This window comes from Chiloscyllium plagiosum, chromosome 31 (assembly GCF_004010195.1).
Source record: "Chiloscyllium plagiosum isolate BGI_BamShark_2017 chromosome 31, ASM401019v2, whole genome shotgun sequence".
Classification (NCBI taxonomy): Eukaryota; Metazoa; Chordata; class Chondrichthyes; order Orectolobiformes; family Hemiscylliidae; genus Chiloscyllium; species Chiloscyllium plagiosum.
In genome coordinates, this window is record NC_057740.1 from 21,372,757 (window position 1) to 21,390,413 (window position 17,657).

Consider the following 17,657-nt stretch of genomic DNA (forward strand, 5'->3'; position numbering starts at 1 on the left):
TATCTCTCCACGCTTCAGGCTCTCTGATTTTATTCCCGATGAAGGGCTTTTGCCTGAACGTCGATTTTGCTGCTCCTCGGATGCTGCCTGAACTGCTGTGCTCTTCCAGCATCACTAATCCAGAATCTGGTTTCCAGCATCTGCAGTCATTGTTTTTACCTAAAAAAGATACAGTAATTGCTAAAACTCCCTACATTTCAGCAGTGTGGGAGTAGCTTCATCACACAGACTTCAGCGGTTCAAGAAGACTGCTATCCCCCTCCTCCTCAAGGGCAATTAGGGATGGGCAATAAATGGTAGCCTTATCAGCAACGCCTACATCCCATGAATGATTACAATTAATGGCATGCCTTTAAATACAGAGCTGGTAGCTTTTCCAAAAATCCAGATCTGATAGGTTGGTTCAGTAGTGTGATGTTTAATGGCCAATTAGATTAACTTGCAGATCCTTTCTTAAGTGGACAGCTGTCAGCAGACTTTGTCACTCCATGACAAAGTACATAATTTGATTTTCAGTCTACAAATAGTTGGATTGCCAAGCACAAGTAAACCTTGCCTAGTTCTGAAATTGGTTGTAAAATTTTAGTTGTTAAGCTAAATCCTTATAAATTATTCCCAGCTTGTTAATGACTTCCAACCCAATTCAAATGGTTTCTGAGATCATTTGAAAAAGATATATTTCAATGACAGCTTGCAATATCAAAAGGTTTGGGATGCACATTGTCTTCAGTTGCCTGGAGGGGTTATTTACATTTAGGAATGGCTCTGGTGTTGGGAAATTCCTCCAGTTAAAGGTGCCTTTAAACAACAAGCAAAGAACTAATTATATATTTGATATGTTCAGAAGTCAATATCAAACCAGAATACTAAGGTATTCCTGTTATGTAATAAATCACTAATGGAACTCCCCATTTTGAAGAATGTACAGATCTGGTTGTTGCAGTAATAATGAATACTGCAGCCATTAAAAGGATAGAAAAGAATGGATTGAGATATTTTATCATGAAATTTATGTAAATTAAACATGTTTCCTTAAGTGAAAAAAGATTTAAAGTCATTATTGTTGCTGTCTTAAGAAACCTAAACAGACTAAATAATCTAAAATTATAACAAGGTATCTCACCTTGATCAGATCAATAGAACTGAAGAACAGAACCACTTGAATCGGGTTAAATTCAAAACTTACAGACAGTAAAAATATTTCAGTGAGCAAGTGATTGATCAATGGATTGTGCTCCCTTGAAGGTTGGCGGGAGTCAGTTAGTTGATCCATTCAAAAACTAATTAGATAGATTTCCTTCAGGAGATAATATTTTGGGCATAGTAGATTTGTTATATGTTAAGTACAAAATTTGCCTATTTGGGAGGAACAGGAGACTTGAACCATGGTTTCCAGACTGACCCACCACTGGGGGTTCCCTTGCTCATGGTACCTTGCAAATAAGTGGATGGCGAATGATCAGTTACCACAATTAGGAAACAAATCCCATCACTGGGGTATCATGCCACTACCAAGAAGGTGAATGATGATTTCGATGATCTTTTTAACATTTTGTAACTTTGCACTTGTGTCCATAAGAATTGCCTCTGATAAATCATGCAAGTATTCCACAAATGATGAGAAAGGTGGGAAACACAATTCCATAATAATACAGTATTAGTGTTTAATTTTACAACCATGAAATGACAATGTACATTCATAAAGCAAGAAATTTATACATTTCTGAGATAGTCAGGCATCAGAACATCTCCTTCACTGTGCACACCTCAAGTTATCCCTTGGCAACATTTATGAAGCTGTTATCAGATAGACCTCTCACATATTAGAGTTGATCGTTCTCTGCATCTTACTTGTAGATGTAACGCAATATTCTGCATTCTGTTCTATTACCATGATATACTTACGCAAGGTATGATTTACCTAGTTAGCACACAAAACAATACTTTTCACTATACCTCAGTACAGGTGACAATAATGAATCAAAGCAAATCAAAAATTAACGCATATGAGGAAAGGCAAGTATCATGGACATTATCCAAAGGCACAATGACCTGAAAACAAAACACACAGGAAGAGTTAAAACATTCTGTTTACATCCAGGGGCCTGGGTTGGAAAATTACTCACCCAAAATTAACAAAAAGGATAATTAGAGCACAGTTTCTGATAGTGGTGAACTCTGGATTTCCTCTGAGTTCATGTCAGAGTTATATCATTACACAGCAATTGATCCCAGCCTTTTGGATGATTTAGACCTAAAAGTGATTTTGAAAAATTAATCAGAGCAGAAATATTTTCTGCTGAGTTGTCCCCACTGTTTGCTTTCTTCCCCATTAGAGCTATATCATAAAGGCTGTAATCAATAGCAGTGCCATCCAGAACTTACATTGCTTGTGGTCAGTAACAGAAGATTGAAGCTCTGGTAATTGAAATCTCTACAAATGTTATCTCGCAGATCAGCAAATTTAATGAATAGCTCAGGAATACTAATGCCTGGATGTATGCTTCACTATAAATGATTAATATGTCTGTAAGAATTTTCATAGGTTTGCATCTCCATTTGAATTGTAAGGGGTTTTCAATAAACTATAAACAATGGCCTAGATCTTCTAATAGCCAGAGACTCACGGCAGCAGTATAGATTGCAGTTGTGCCTCAGGACCGTGTGATATCCTGACACCACTTACTCTGAGGGAATTACTCAGGAAATTGAAAATTCCAATGAAAGTTTGGAATTCTCCAATAAAGGCCTCAAAATCAGGAAATGTAGAGGTTTTTTTAAGTATGATAGTTACCCAGGAAAAGCCAGAGGGTTAGAAGTTGTTTCCGTTAGGCAAGGAGACGAGGACCCGTGGACACAGCCTTAGAATTAGAGGGGGTAAATTCAGAACAGAAATGCGGAGACATTTCTTCAGCCAGAGAGTGGTGGGCCTATGGAATTCATTGCCGTAGAGTGCAGTGGAGGCCGGGACGCTAAAAGTCTTCAAGGCAGAGATTGACAAATTCTTGATGTCACAAGGAATTAAGGGCTATGGGGAGAATGCGGGTAAGTGGAATTGAAATGCCCATCAGCCACGATTGAACGGCGGAGTGGTCTCGATGGGCCGAATGGCCTTACTTCCACTCCTATGTCTTATGGCTTAAGTCTTCTCTAACTCCAGAATAATGATTAAAGCAAATCCCAGACTCATTGCCAGCCCCTTACTCCACCCCTCCCACACACTCCACCCCCACCCCCCCAAGCTTGATGCCACTGGATCTGGCAATATCCAAACTTGCCAAAGACTAGACCTTTTATACATTTCAATTATTATCACTTTACTTCTAATTACATGCTTGTAGCTTTGAGTTACCCAGCAATGTGCCCCCAGTTTGATGTTATGACTGTGTCTGAAGAAGATTATCTCTAATCCCACTGCTCCATAGTCACAGCATAAAATTACAAGTGCAGTGCTGTTACTAATTTCGAGTCATAGAGATATACAACACAGAAGTAGACTCTTCAGTCCAACTCGTCCATGCCGACCAAATATCCCAACCTAATCTAGCCCCACTTGCCAGCACCTGGCCCAAATCCCTCCAAACCCTTCCTATTTATATACCCATCCAGATGTCTTTTAAATATTGCAATTGTACCAGCCTCCACCACTTCCTCTGGCAGCTCATTCCATACATGTACCACCCTCTGTTTGAAAAAATTGCCCCTTGGGTCTCTTTTATATCTTTCCCCTCTCATCCTAAACTTATGCCCTCTAGCTCTGGACTCCCCACCCCAGAGAAAAGACCTTGTTTATTTACTCTATCCATGTCCTTCATGATTTTATAAACCTCTATATGGTCACCCCTAAGCCTTTGACCCTCCAGGGAAAACAGCCCCAGCCTATTCAACCTTTCCCTATAGCTCAAATCCTCTAACCCTGGCAACATTCTTGTAAATCTTTTCTGAACCCTTTCAAGTTTCACAACGTCCTTCCAATAGGAAGGAGACCAGAATTGCCGCAATATTCCAAAAGTGGCCTAACCAATGTCCTGTGTAGTTTATATATATATTAGATTCAGAATAAAAAGGCTAATCAACCGAATTTCTTTAATAAATAACTAAATTAATGATTTACTGAGAAAACAGGACTTGTGTTTTGGTAAAATTGTAAATCTGATTGTCACACGGTTGGAAATATTTAAATTTAAGTATTTTCCCTTTGAAACAACCACATACATACAAGAACACACGTACGTTAAGTAACAGAAGAAGCTCTGCAGAGATCAACATTGTACAAAAAAAATCTACCCAATAATTACTTGTTTTCAATGGAAGGAAAAATAAGGTCCGAAATGCTCAAGATTGCTTGTAGTTATCTTGGCGCACACAGATTGGTGTCATTAAACACAGATAATAGTCCACAGTCCTTAAATATGAAACCTTAAAAAAAATGAGCATCTTTATAGAAATGCACATTGCCCTTTCAGTTCAAAAGCTAGGACTAAAATCCAGCTCTCAAGGATGAGGTAAAAATCATTGTTATGAACCTTAATACCCCATGTCAGATGAGTTGGGACATTCTCAATCCAGCAGAAAAATATTTTTAAGTGGCTCAAAATTGATAATTTGTCTGAGAAGCCAGAATAACAGTTGTTTTTAAGTCGAGGTAAATAGCACACAGTCACTCTTGAGATCCTTATTGTTTGTCAGAATGAAGCAAACTTGCTTTGCAGTTTAAAGTTCTGTGCCGTAGCAGCATTGTGCTTGCTTTTCATTCCCAGAATTGCCAATCTTCACATCCACCATCACAAATATCATCCAAAATATTGTCAAAAAAAAATGGTGTTATAACATTAAACCTTATGAATATGCTGTGGCGGAGTTCTTAAACACTGCCTTCTATGTTTTTCTACAGGTAAGTTGTTTTGCCTACCTAATATTACTTGTCTCTGTTCCCTATAAGGAAATCTTGGGAATCTCACGTAGTCACCCATGACCAATGTCCCCTCCATTATCCTCCTGTGACTAACTACCTGAATGCCAGGGACTGTCCACTCCTTCTCCAGCGATACTCCAGTCATTCTAATTTCTGCTGCCTCTTGCTGGCCATGTAGTGATGTCTGCCAGTGACTGAGTGGATATCTGGCATGAAATAACACCTAGGAATTCAAACTTTTTTGGTGCTTCGTCAGTGTCATGGTTTAGGTTTGCTTGCTCACCCAGCCCTTGCTTACCACTATTCTGTCTCAACCCTTAAGAGTCAGCTGAGTTTAAGTATTGAAAGTTTAGGTCATGAGGTCTTTTGTATAAATAGTAAATCAGAATATCCATACTTAGTACACTAAGCACACCAAGTACTGAGAGTCAAGGACAGAATTTAATCAGTATTCAGCCCCTTGAATGCAAAACCTAAATAGGGTAGGCTGAATTTGCTACACTTTGACATACTCATGGACACAATTTATTTATGTCTTTATCAATTTGGCGTCTGTGCTGAGTATGATTGCTATTATCAATATTGTTGGGTTATTTTGTTCTGAGATACAGACTGAAAATCTGAATGACTGTGAGACCTTAGAATTAAGCGTCCTGATACCTGGACTTCCTTTAATCTCAAGGTTTGACAATGATGGAAGCTAAGAGCTAAGTTGTAGCATCCACTCTGCATATGAAAAAGCTCCATACAATTCCAATGTACAAATTCCATTTAGAAGTAGCACAGAAATATAATGCACAGTGGCAGCAGAGGATTTTTCAGTTTAATAAATACAAGTGATTAGAGAAAATCCCTATGAATTAAAATGCATAATCACCTTGTTGAGTTTGATATTATGACACATCTGACCTACTCAAGTGCTATTTTGATCTTTCAAATCCTTTTTGCTCTAACTGTAAAAGCCAATCAGATGGAGATTTCTCAGCTAGAACAAAAGGTTATTGTAGATCATATAACCTGCTGATACAAAGGTGTGTTTGAGTGGAATGATTTTTTTACTTCCACTACTCACAATTGCAGCACTTTACCTTAATGAAGCACATCAATAGTAGCTCTGTAACCCAGCTGAATCACTGGGCCAGGGACACAAAGCCAGATACATCTAATGGGGAGCAAACATTTGTGTCACCAGATGACCTACCACTCGCTGCTGAAGCTATTTTAATGTGCCAAGATAGCTGACAGTTGCAATTCCAAAATCTTCAGTCGACCTTGTTTTACATTTGCTTCAGAATACTGAAATATTGTGAACTTAATGAGAATAGTCAGTCACTTAAAAAGAATACTAATATCTTTGGGCTATTGTTTTATACAAGCAGTGAAAAATGTTTCCATCTCCATAATAAAGATTGGTCTATTGAATATTGTACAGAGGGCAGTACAGCTATCTGCCTGTTGGGGTTGTCTGTTAAAGTGTCTTTTCACATTTGGAAGTGAGTGTTAACAGTTCATGATACTGTGAATGGACAGGTTTCCAGTCTTTAAACCAAAGGATATAACCGTCATGCTTTTGCATGCCTGTTTTTTTTCATTCCACAGCAGCGTGGATGGTAAGTTTGAAACCCATTTCTAAAAACCTCCCAGGTAAAAGAAGCTTCAAACTAGTAATTGTCTTACATGAGGAGCTGGGAGGGAAGTCAAGAATAAAATGAGAGAAGTGATGTTACTTGACGTCACTATTTCTATAGGATGACCAATAGATAAAATTACCTTTCCTCAAAAGTTCTTTGCAAATAAAGGAAGCACAATAGAATACAATAATCGTGGGAAGAAGCCAGAGAAATTGAAAGGTTAATTTTGTTGAATTTAAAATCCATTAGACAGTTATTTATCACAAGCTTGGAAAAATCACAAACAGATCTGTGGAATTCATCATGTTAGTTGCACAATGTATTTTGTGGATCAGTAGGGAATAAACCTTCAGGCACCAGCTGCAGCCAACAGCATTGGACTGATAATACTGAGGCTAACCATCTGTGTCTTCTCCAATACTCTTGCATAGCCTTACGCAAGGACTCAGTAATTTTTTATGAGGCATTCATAGTTTATGCATGATAGTAAAGTAGGTACTGTACAGTCATCTGCATGTTAATAAGGAATCTGGGGGTTGCACCACTTTTGGGCCTGACAGAAATGTGGGCATTGTACAGATGTCTGCATTTTAACTATCTGCCACAAGATTGTATCATTGCTGCACACAACATATGAGCTACTGACAAATAATTAATGAGACTACACACCAGAAAGTTTAACTTTGTAACACAAAGGCCTATGACCTGTTTGCAGTGCTGTGTGCCTATCAAACCTGGCAAATGTGGAGGCTTCCAAGTGATGGCCAATGACTTTACAAGCCCTTACTGTCTATGTTTTCCCCTGACTTCAAACAATAGACATCTGATTTCTATCATAGTTTGGGGGAAAAAAATCTATCTCCATTCAGAACAGAGATAAATTTCAACATTTGCCCAAACCAAGCAATCAGCAGTGAGCATAGTAGCTAATCCATTGCCAAATAATCATAGTTCCTCTTCCCTCCCTTGTCAACCATCTGCAAGCATTGTTCCCTCTGCAACACCCTGGTTCTTCCTCCTTCACTCCCTAAACCAGCCCCTCCAAGCCCATAGCACCTTCTCCTGCAATCACAGAAGAGGTGACACCTGCCCATTTACTTTCTCCTTCCTCAGTATCTAAGGGCCCAAATGTACCTCTCAGTTGAAGTTGCACTTTACCTGCACTTCACTCAATACAGTCTACTGCATTCACTCTTCACAATGTTGTCTCCTCTGCACTGGGGAAACAAAGCACAGTCTACATTCTGTCTGCAAAAAAACCCCCTGAGTTTCCAGTTGCCAATCCACTTCAACACGTTCTCTGGCCAACATCTGTGTCTCAGGCCTGCTGCAGTGCTGCAGCAGAGCTCAGCGCAAGCTGGTAGAATAGCACCTCATTTTCTGCCTGGAAACCCTGAAACCTTCGAGACTTAACATCAAGTTCAACAATTTTAGTACTTAAGCACCTTTTACCATGCTTTGCCCACCCCCACACACCAGGGCTTGGCATCACCTGGGCTGTGAATGTACATGACCTATTGTCAGCCATTAATAGTCCCCATTAGCAGATATTTGTTCCCGCAGGCTGATTGTTAACCACTCCTTTGCCTGTCCAACTCTTTTTCTCTCCCTTTGGGCTCTCTCTCTCCCTATTGTTTATTTTATCTCCCTCCCTCCACCCCATCTTCTGTATAAAAACCATCCTTTCCCTTGCAATCAGTTCTGAGGAAGGGTCACTGGACTCTGATTTCCTTTCATAGATGCTGCCAGACCTGTTGAGATATTCCAGCTATTTCTATTTTTGTTTCAGATTTCCAGCAGTTGCAGTTCTTTCAGTTTCAGTTATTCAACTCGTATGCCATTTCCTACTTCTCTATTATTATTTTCCAAGTCTCATTGTCGCAGAGGCCTTTGTTCACTTTAACTTCTTTCTATTTTTGTTTCAGATTTCCAGCAGTTGCAGTTCTTTCGGTTTTAGTTATTCAACTCGTATGCCATTTCCTACTTCTCTATTATTATTTCCCAAGTCTCATTGTCGCAGAGGCCTTTGTTCACTTTAACTTCTTTCTTTCTTGTATACTGTATATTTAAAGAAGCTCTTGCTGTTTGTGTTGATACTACTTGCAAGTTTATCTTCAAAGTTTATATTCCCCTTTATTATTTATTTTATTCATTTTTGCTACCGTTTATGTTTTTTCTTTCAACTTGACATCTTCCTCAAGTATGATTGTTAGCCACTGTTGGCTCATCTCCTTCCTGGAACCCTTCTTTCTCACTGGGATATATCTTTATTGTGAGCTAGCAACTATTTTCTTAAATGTCTGCAATTGAACCTCACCCATCTTTGCTGCTAAACTCATCTTCCAGTCTACTCCAGTGATCTTTGCTCTCATTCCTTTGTAATTACTCTTATTTAAATTTAGCACATGTTTCTAACCCAGGTTCCGAACTAAATGCCAATGTTATGGTCACTGTTGTTTCTGGGGGATATTTTACTCTTACATAATTTATTCCTGCCCTTTGATATATCACCAGGTCTAAAACAGAGTGATACGCTTTTGGATTCACAATATATTGTTATAGAAAACAGTCCTGAATATACTATAAAAATTATTCCTCATAGCTACCTCTGACAATCTGATTTGCCCATTCTATGTGAAGATTAAAGTCAGTGTTAAGGATAGGTAAATAGTTTGCCATGGAGCCATTGGTTTGGTGAACTTTCTGTCAGCACTTATTCAATACTCAGTAATTAACCAACTCAGTTTAACTGAGGTCTGAATTGGGATTTGGGAAACATGGGAATGAAAAAATGAAAATACAGTGTGTCTAAGTTCCTGCAATTTGCTCCGTTTTCATTACAGAAAATTATAAAAAGAAAAATTAAGACAAAATTAAGTCAACATGCATCTTTTGTTCCCTTCACGACAATCTCAGTTTATGGGGTGGCTATGGGATGCTGCTGCTGAAGCTGTCCCAGAGGCCATCAGAGCAAGGATTTCCAGAACGGAGCCACCACCCTGTCACTACCAAAGCCAACATTGAAGCCACTGCATCACCGCCATAGCCAGGAGGGACAGATCAGACCCACCAAGTTTCTGATGGTCAAGCCATTGCCACTTCAGTTGCCACCCGAAGCTGCCATTTTGCCGCCATAACCACGAGGAAAGGAGCAGAACCACCATGTTGCCTCCGCTATAACCACCATTGAAACTGCTGCACTGCCACCAGGAGGAACAGACCAGGCCCACTGACGATAAAGCTGCAGCCGCTATGGCCACAAGGAACAGACATCTGGATCCACCACACTGCCAGTGCTGTAACAGGCCCTCACAATCACCCTTCACCACCACAGCCACAGAAAAGAAGAAAAGGTGAACTTTGATACAAAGGAGAAATGAAGATGTGGAGAAATGAAACAAAAAGAAGAAACAAAAAAAATGTGATCAGCCAGATGAGTGGGAGCGGGAGCCCGGTTCCTTCCTACCCTGTCGCTGTCGCCATCTTAATCACTGCTGCTGTAGAGTGTCTTTTGTACTTCACAATCTCGGTTTGATCAGATGTATCGCATAGTAGCTGCTTAATTGCAATAATGGAAATTATGGTTGATGCTTGTCAGGAATCAATAATAATTTAGTCATCTGAAAGAAATGTATTCACCAAATTAATCAGAAAATTGTACAACCAGACTGAAGAAATGCAAATTATTGTAAAGATTAAATGCCTGTTGACCATAATATGGAGACAAACTGCACTGGATTTTTAGATACTGAGATTGGTTTTGTGGTTTACACAGAAGAGGGAAGGTGCTGCTAACAAAAAAGATACAGACTAAGTGAGAGCAGGTTCAAAGGGAATTTGTTACAAGGAGGCATTTGCAGGATGAGCAGAAAGAAGACTGGCTGAGAGGAACAGGAGGATAGCTGAAAAACAACTTCAAGAACAAGTAATTGTATGAAAAGAGGGATGAGAATTGATACCGTCAAATGACAGAGAAAACATTACAGAAATTAAGAGATGGAAAGAAGCATTTCATAAGAGTGGTGAACACTGAGGAGGAAATGAGGAGAAGTTATTAGTCATAGAGATGTACAGTATGGAAAACGGCCCTTCAGTCCCAACTCATCCATACTGCCCAGATATCCGAAACTAATCTGGTCCCATTTGCCAACACTTGGCCCATATCCCTAGGTATTGTGGAAGCCTTTTAGATGTACATTGATATGGCAAGATAGAGCCAATTCAGAGTAATGTTCTAGAATGCAAGTATGAAGCCAGTGATGGCGACTGCTACTGATGTGGAGTGGTATTTATAAAAGTACAAAACTGGAAGACATTCATGAACAGACCCATCCCACATCATAAGTACCTCTTGCTTACAGCAGACGCCTGAAATTAATAAAGTAATTGTTCAGAGGGCTGGAGGTTTTTTTAAAAAAAATTTAATGGGTTATCAGAGTTGCTGGCAATTACAACAATCTTTTCTCATTCCTAATTGCCTTTGAGAGCCATCTTGAACAGCTGCAGTTCAGGAGATGCATGTTCAAGAATGCCATTTGAAAGTGAGTACCAGGTTTTTTGCTTAATGACAGTGAATGAACTTGACGTATATCACCAGTAGACACAATGGCCTGATGTTCCATGGAAGAGTGATGGTCTGGGGAGATAGGAGGAGGTATTTGACAGCTGACGTCAGTCTCTGCAGTGTAGAGGTCGGCATGCCAAACAACAGCACCACCCTTGTCGGCAGGCTTAATTACAAAGTCAGGGTTGGATCTGAGAGTGTGGAGTGCAGTCAGTTCAGAGGGAGATAGGTTGGAATGGGTAAGGGGGTGGCGACCAATGTCACGTTGACAGTTTTCAGTGAACAGGTCGAGTGTAGGTAAAAGGCCAGAGGGAAGGGTTCAGGTGGAGGGAGAGTGTTGGAGATGGATGAAGAGGTCTGTGGATGAGAAAGGACTGTTGTCCAAAGAAATGGGCATGGAGGCAAAGGCAACAGAAGAAGAGGTCGATGTATGTCTTCTTCCTGCCGATACTCTACACCCACTCCATCTGCTGTACAAAACCATCCTTTTCTTAGATACCATCAGTTCTGAGAAAGAGTCATTGGGCCTGAAATATTAACTCCACTTTCTCTCCAAAGATGATGCCAAACCAGCTGGGATTTTCCAGCTATTTCTGTTTGAGTTGAATAATTGATTTGCTTAAATGCTCATGGTAAAATACTCCAAAAATATCAAATAATCAAGGGGCAAAAGGGGAGAGGAAATGCATACAATAACTATCACTGGAAAATAAAGGGCAATGGAAATTAAGAGGGCCAAAGACCGATATGTCCCTTGGGCCTAATACATTGTGTTCTAGGATATTAAAATACATAATTACAGAGATACTGAATGTACTGGTAGTAATCTTCCAAGTAACCATAGATTATAGAAGAGTTCCAGAGAATTGGAAAACTGCCAATGCAGCACATTTATTCAAAAAGGAAATGAAACAAGAAACAGGTTACTGTATGCCATGAACATGTCATCGGGAAAATATTGTAGTCTGTTATAAAAGATATGATAGCAGAGTATTTAGAAACATATAATACAAGCAGTATGGTTTCATGAAGCGGAACTAATTCCTGACAAATATTCTTTGAGTAGGCAAAAAGCAAGCTCGATAAAGAGGAACCAACAGATATAATACATTTGAATTTCCAGAACATGTTTGATGAAGTATTTAATAAGATAGGAGCCCATGAGGTTGGAGGTAGAATATTAGCATGTGTATAGAATTTGACAAACTAATAGCAGAGAGGAATTTGGAATAAGAGGATCATTCATGGGATGGCAACCTGTAATTAGCGGAGTGCCACAGGGATCAGTTCTGGGACCATAATTACTTACAATATTAATTAATGAATTGACTGAGTGAAGTGAATGTACTGTAGCCAAGTTTGCAGATGACACAAAAATAAGTGGGAAGGCAAATGTTAAGGATGACACAAAGCATCTGCAGACTGACAAATTGAGGAAGAGGGCAAAAGCTTGGCAGATGGACTATAATGTGAGAAAATGTGAAGTTACACACTTAGGCAGCAAGAATAGAGGAGCTGATTATTACTAAAATAGAGAAAGACTGCAGAAAGCTACAGCACAGAGGTATTTGGGAGTCCTTGCGCATAAATCATAAAAATCTAGAATTCATGTTTGGCAGATAATAGGAAGGGCAAATGGAATATTGACCTGCATTTAAATAGGGCAGTCTTTTTAAAACTATGCAAGGCCTACAGTAAACCACACCGAGAATACTATGAACAGTTTTGATCTCCTTATTAAAGGAAAGATATACTAGCTTTGGAGGTAGTCCAAAGGGTTCAATAGTTCAATCCCAGGAATGGGAATTATCTTATGAAAAGATATTCAGTAGGTTGACCTTTTACTCATTGGAAGTTCAAAGATTGAGAGGGCCTTATTGAAATATTAAGGTTCTTAGATGGTTTAACAAGATAAGTATCGTGGAATTGTTCCTACCTGAGGGAGAGTCTAAGACCAGAAGACATATTTCAGTGTAAGGAGTCACCCAGCCTGCTTAGGACAGAGAGGAATAGGCACTTTTTTTGCTCAGAGGGTGGTAAACTTGTGGAACTCAGAGGATGAGTCGTTTATTATATACAAGGCTGAGATGAACCAATTTTTAATTGATAAAGGAATCAGTGGATATGGGGAAGAGGTAGGAAAGTCAAATTGAAGATTCAGATCAGCCCTGACCTCATTGAATGGTGGAGCAGATTTGATCGGCTAAAGTGTCTACTTCTGCTTCTTTGTCTTTTGATCTTATTGGTACACCTGAGCCAGAAAAAAAAACGATGACAATGAAAGTGGGGAGGTACTGAATGGGTAGCAATGAATTATAGTGTCTTTATGTCATCTAAAAAAGAATTCCTGCTTTTCTTGGCTCCATCTTTCCTTTACTGACTGATGGTAGGACGACTCAAAGACTAGTGGCAATGAGCGTAACCTGCTGAAGAATTACAAATGATCAAGGACTAAGATATGGAGTATAGAGAATAAATTAGTATTTATGAATGCCCATGACGATGCAGCTCATCTGTTGAAATATTGTGTATGGCTGCAGCAGATTTGTAGAATTTCCAGTATTGTGACTATAAACCTTTTAGATAATTAAATTTAGTCACAATCTGCTACATTGTCTGAAGATCTACTCATTAAAAATTGAATTTCACACAAGCAGTGTAACAACATAGGCAGTCGAAAAGTTGAGTGACATTTTGGGGACTTATAGCTGATGCTGTCAGCTTATTTGTAAAACCTGATTTCTTGTTTTTGGAGGATGTCACAGGCGGGTTGCATGTTGATGGGAAGAGAAGCAGCCAAGGATATGTTACTGGGGAGAGATGTATTATGGTCAGAGTTACATCTGTCCTCATCTTTCCTGCAGCTATTCACACAGTCAACTGTACTATCCTCATACAAATTCATTTGTGACTGATTAGAGCCATTTTGCCACTGTGGTAATGGTGAAAACCTGTCTGAAAAGGTTCAAACCTGGAATTGAGGGAAAGAAGGACACGGCTTTCAGATATTATTCAATGTGCCACGTGAAGAGTACTTCCCTCACTTATCATGTTTTATTTGTTTGTTTGTTTGTATAATGAATGGAATTCAGCCACTAGACATATATTTTCTGCTATTCATGCTTATGCTACTAGCTCTTCATCATAATTTTGTATAAATTACGTTACTATCAACGTCATGTAATAAAGTTTGTTTTGTTCCTAAAATTAAACAGCACAAAGCACCAGGAGAGACTTTTTCTATTATTTTCATGCAAATTTAAAAAATTGAATTAACTGAGACTGAATTATGATTAATAGAATATATGCACAATGCAGTCACAAATATTCTATTTGAATCTCCTTGCTTATTTGATTACTTCTCCTCAAAGCATTTAAATGTAATTATTAGTGAGATGCTTCTCATTATAACACTAGAACTTTAACTGGTTAAATGTTTTATATTGGAATAGAAAATATATTGTAAGCCTCAAAGGGTTAAACCAAGCTCTTTCTGTTGACTGTATTTTGAGCTCAAACACTGCTTCCGGCTTTACGACTTATTCCTGATTGCATGTATGGATTTTTTCCTGACACGGACATGTCATGGCAGGAGACAATTTGCAGTCAGGAAGGAGTTTGACATAAAATATAGTCTTGCCTTTGATCAAGGGCTACATTCTGCATGAGAATAAAATTCATTAACCTCTCTTCCAGCAGCCTTGAAACAGCTGAGAATGCAGCAAACATAACAGATATATTTCATTAATACTGCACAACATAAAAATTCAATCCATTTTCTGTACTCACCAAATCATTCTCTGTGATCTTAACCATATATTTTCAACTGAGTGCTCCTGTTGAGTATAGTTCTGTCAGTGTTATATTAATCGGACTAATTAGATACAAACACTGGTCTCCTAAAACACACATCAGTGGTTTTCTCCATGTGGATACTAATGATCTACTTAGTCATTGTTTCCCCTTGTAATTTATCTCTCCTTTAGTTAGCAAATTAACAGCTTGCAGACATTTAATTAATAATCATACTAGAAAGCTTCAGGGTTGGTGTTTTTCCAGAAACTTGTATTTTTGTTACTTGCGGTGAAAAGCATCTAAGGGTGATTTATTCTGAGGTTAGATGTTAATAGTTTGTTAGTACAGTGGGGCTCCTCTGAAGGACAACTGCTACATAATATAATTGTGGCTAAGCTGAAAGGTCAAACATTCTAATATGAGTCTTACTTGAGTTCAGCAGATCAGAGTTTCTGGTTGAAATTATATGCAGTCCATTTAGGATTTTGAACATGAAGACTATTCATCTATTTCCAATTTGTTTTCTTGGGCTTAGCTCTGAATGTGAAAGCAATTGTTGAGCTCACAAATGGTCATTCATGATTATTATGAATCTGGACCCAAAACACCTGAAGTCTCTCACACCTCACCCTCAACCAATGCTCCATCCCCATTCCCATCCAAAGCACATATATGTGCTCAAACACACTCCGTTTAACTCCATCTCTTTTAATTTCTAATTTGAAATCATGTGTTTATTAAAATTATGTGGCTGATGAAATGTTCCCAGTTTAATTACCTACTTTAGATTTGTATAAAAGAAAATAATTCATTCATAATTCACTGAGTAACATAACCTTGGTCCATAATTTCGAGAATTTTCATGTATTTCCTCCTTCAGAGTGGTAGATTCATTGCACTGCAACAGGAAATTGGAATGGCATATGACAGTGAAAGTTAAAGGACTATGAAGGTCAACAGAAATAGAGTGAAACATCTGATCATTTCAACACTCGAAGGTCATTCTAGCTCGCGTTTGTGATATGCAGTTAAAGTCTTTCCCATTCTGTTAGCATTAATAACTTTTTAATCACTTTTTAGCCAAGCGAAATGCTTTTGTGTGGCCTTTTCTTATGTAGGCAGAATGTTCACAATTTTTAATATGCCTTGTTAACTACCAAAGATGATATTTGGCATCATTCCTACTATAGCCCTTAATCCAGAAAGATGCCAGGTGGCATAGTGATTGCAGCTGTGCAGAGTCACTGTTCACAGTAGTAAGTGAAATCAGAATAGTGGTGTGCAGATTGCATGTAATCTTCAAGTTTATTGAATGATTAAATAACTAGAAATAAAACGTGAATAATTCTGAAAAACATCTGATCAAAATTGCAGCAAAGCTAAATTGGATAGACCTCATCTCTCTTAACAAACATGAGGAGTACATTGCACTGTTATCCCCCTTGGATATGTGCATAAGAAGTATAGTTAGTCAGTTTGCAGATGACACCAAAATTGGAGGTGTAGTGGACAGCGAAGAAGGTTACCTCAGATCATTGGTTAGGCCACTGTTGGAATATTGCATGCAATTCTGGTCTCCTTCCTATCAGAAAGATGTTGTGAAACCTGAAAGGGTTCAGAAAAGATTTACAAGGATGTTGCCAGGGTTGGAGGATTTGAGCAATAGGGAGAGGCTGAACAGGCTGGGGCCATTTTTCCTGGAGTGTCGGAGGCTGAGGGGTGACCTTATAGAGGTTAACAAAATCATGAGAGGCATGGATAGGATAAATAGACAAAGTCTTTTCCCTGGGGTCAGAGAGTCCAGAACTAGACAGCATAGGTTTAGAGTGAAAGGGGAAAGATATAAAAGAGACCTAATGGGGCAACATTTTCACGCAGTGGATGGTACGTGTATGGAATGAGCTGCCAGAGGAAGTCGTGGAGGATAGTACAATTGCAATAGTTAAAATGCATTTGGATGGGTATATGAATAGGAAGGGTTTGGAGGGATATGAGCCGGGTGCTGGCAGGTGGGACTAGATTGGGTTGGGCCATCTGGTCAGCATGGACGGGTTGGACCAAAGGGTCAGTTTCCATGCCGTACATCTCTATGACTCTGTGACTGTGATCTATGCAGTGCAGGCTTCTTACTGATTCCTGAGCTAAATGATTTTTGCACCCAGACCATGTTAACTGGGCTGAGTGCATCCGCAGCACTTAATACCATGAGTGGTTAACCATTTAAAATAGCTTTCTCCTCTTATATGGGCGGGGTGTTGTGACTGAAACATGCTGACAATCCTGTAGGAAGTGACTATAACGTGGGAAGTATTGAAGTATGCCACAACATAGGAGAGAGGGGTCACTTCTGTTTTCAGACGTTGTGTCGTAGCTACTGATGGAGGAGGAGATGGAAAGGAAGAGAAATGTGTCTGCAGAAGACCAGGTGGCTCTCCAGACATGTGCTCAGCAAGCAGTGGGAGCAGCTGGCTAATAAAGACAATCCAGGCATCAAGCTCTAAAGACTTGAATAAAGTCCCACAAAAAAGTTTGTTGGCATCATAAAAGTCATCAAAGTCAATCAGTATAGAGTCATAGAGATGTACAGCATGGAAACAGACTCTTCTGTCCAACTCATCCATGTCTACCAGATATCCCAACCCAATCTAGTCCCACCTGCCAGCACCCAGCCCATATCCCTCCAAATCCTTCCTATTCATATACCCATCCAACTGCCTCTTAAATGTTGCAATTGTACCAGCCTCCACCACTT

General features: G+C 39.2%; 1 protein-coding gene across 5 annotated transcripts in view; it reads left to right on the top strand.

The window, feature by feature from the left end:
- nfic (nuclear factor I/C) overlaps positions 1–17,657 on the top strand; it is a 479,978-nt gene that overhangs the window by 399,743 nt on the left and 62,578 nt on the right. For 2 of the 5 annotated variants that reach the window (XM_043721115.1, XM_043721114.1), the window contains exon 12: positions 9,390–10,622. The exons of 1 other annotated variant lie outside the window; for it this stretch is intronic. In XM_043721115.1, the coding sequence (XP_043577050.1) occupies positions 9,390–9,494 (105 nt within the window). In that variant the 3' untranslated portion in view covers positions 9,495–10,622. Of the gene's footprint in view, positions 1–9,389; positions 10,625–17,657 lie in introns of those variants that run through there. 2 more of the 5 variants (XM_043721113.1, XM_043721117.1) reach the window with 1 other exon arrangement.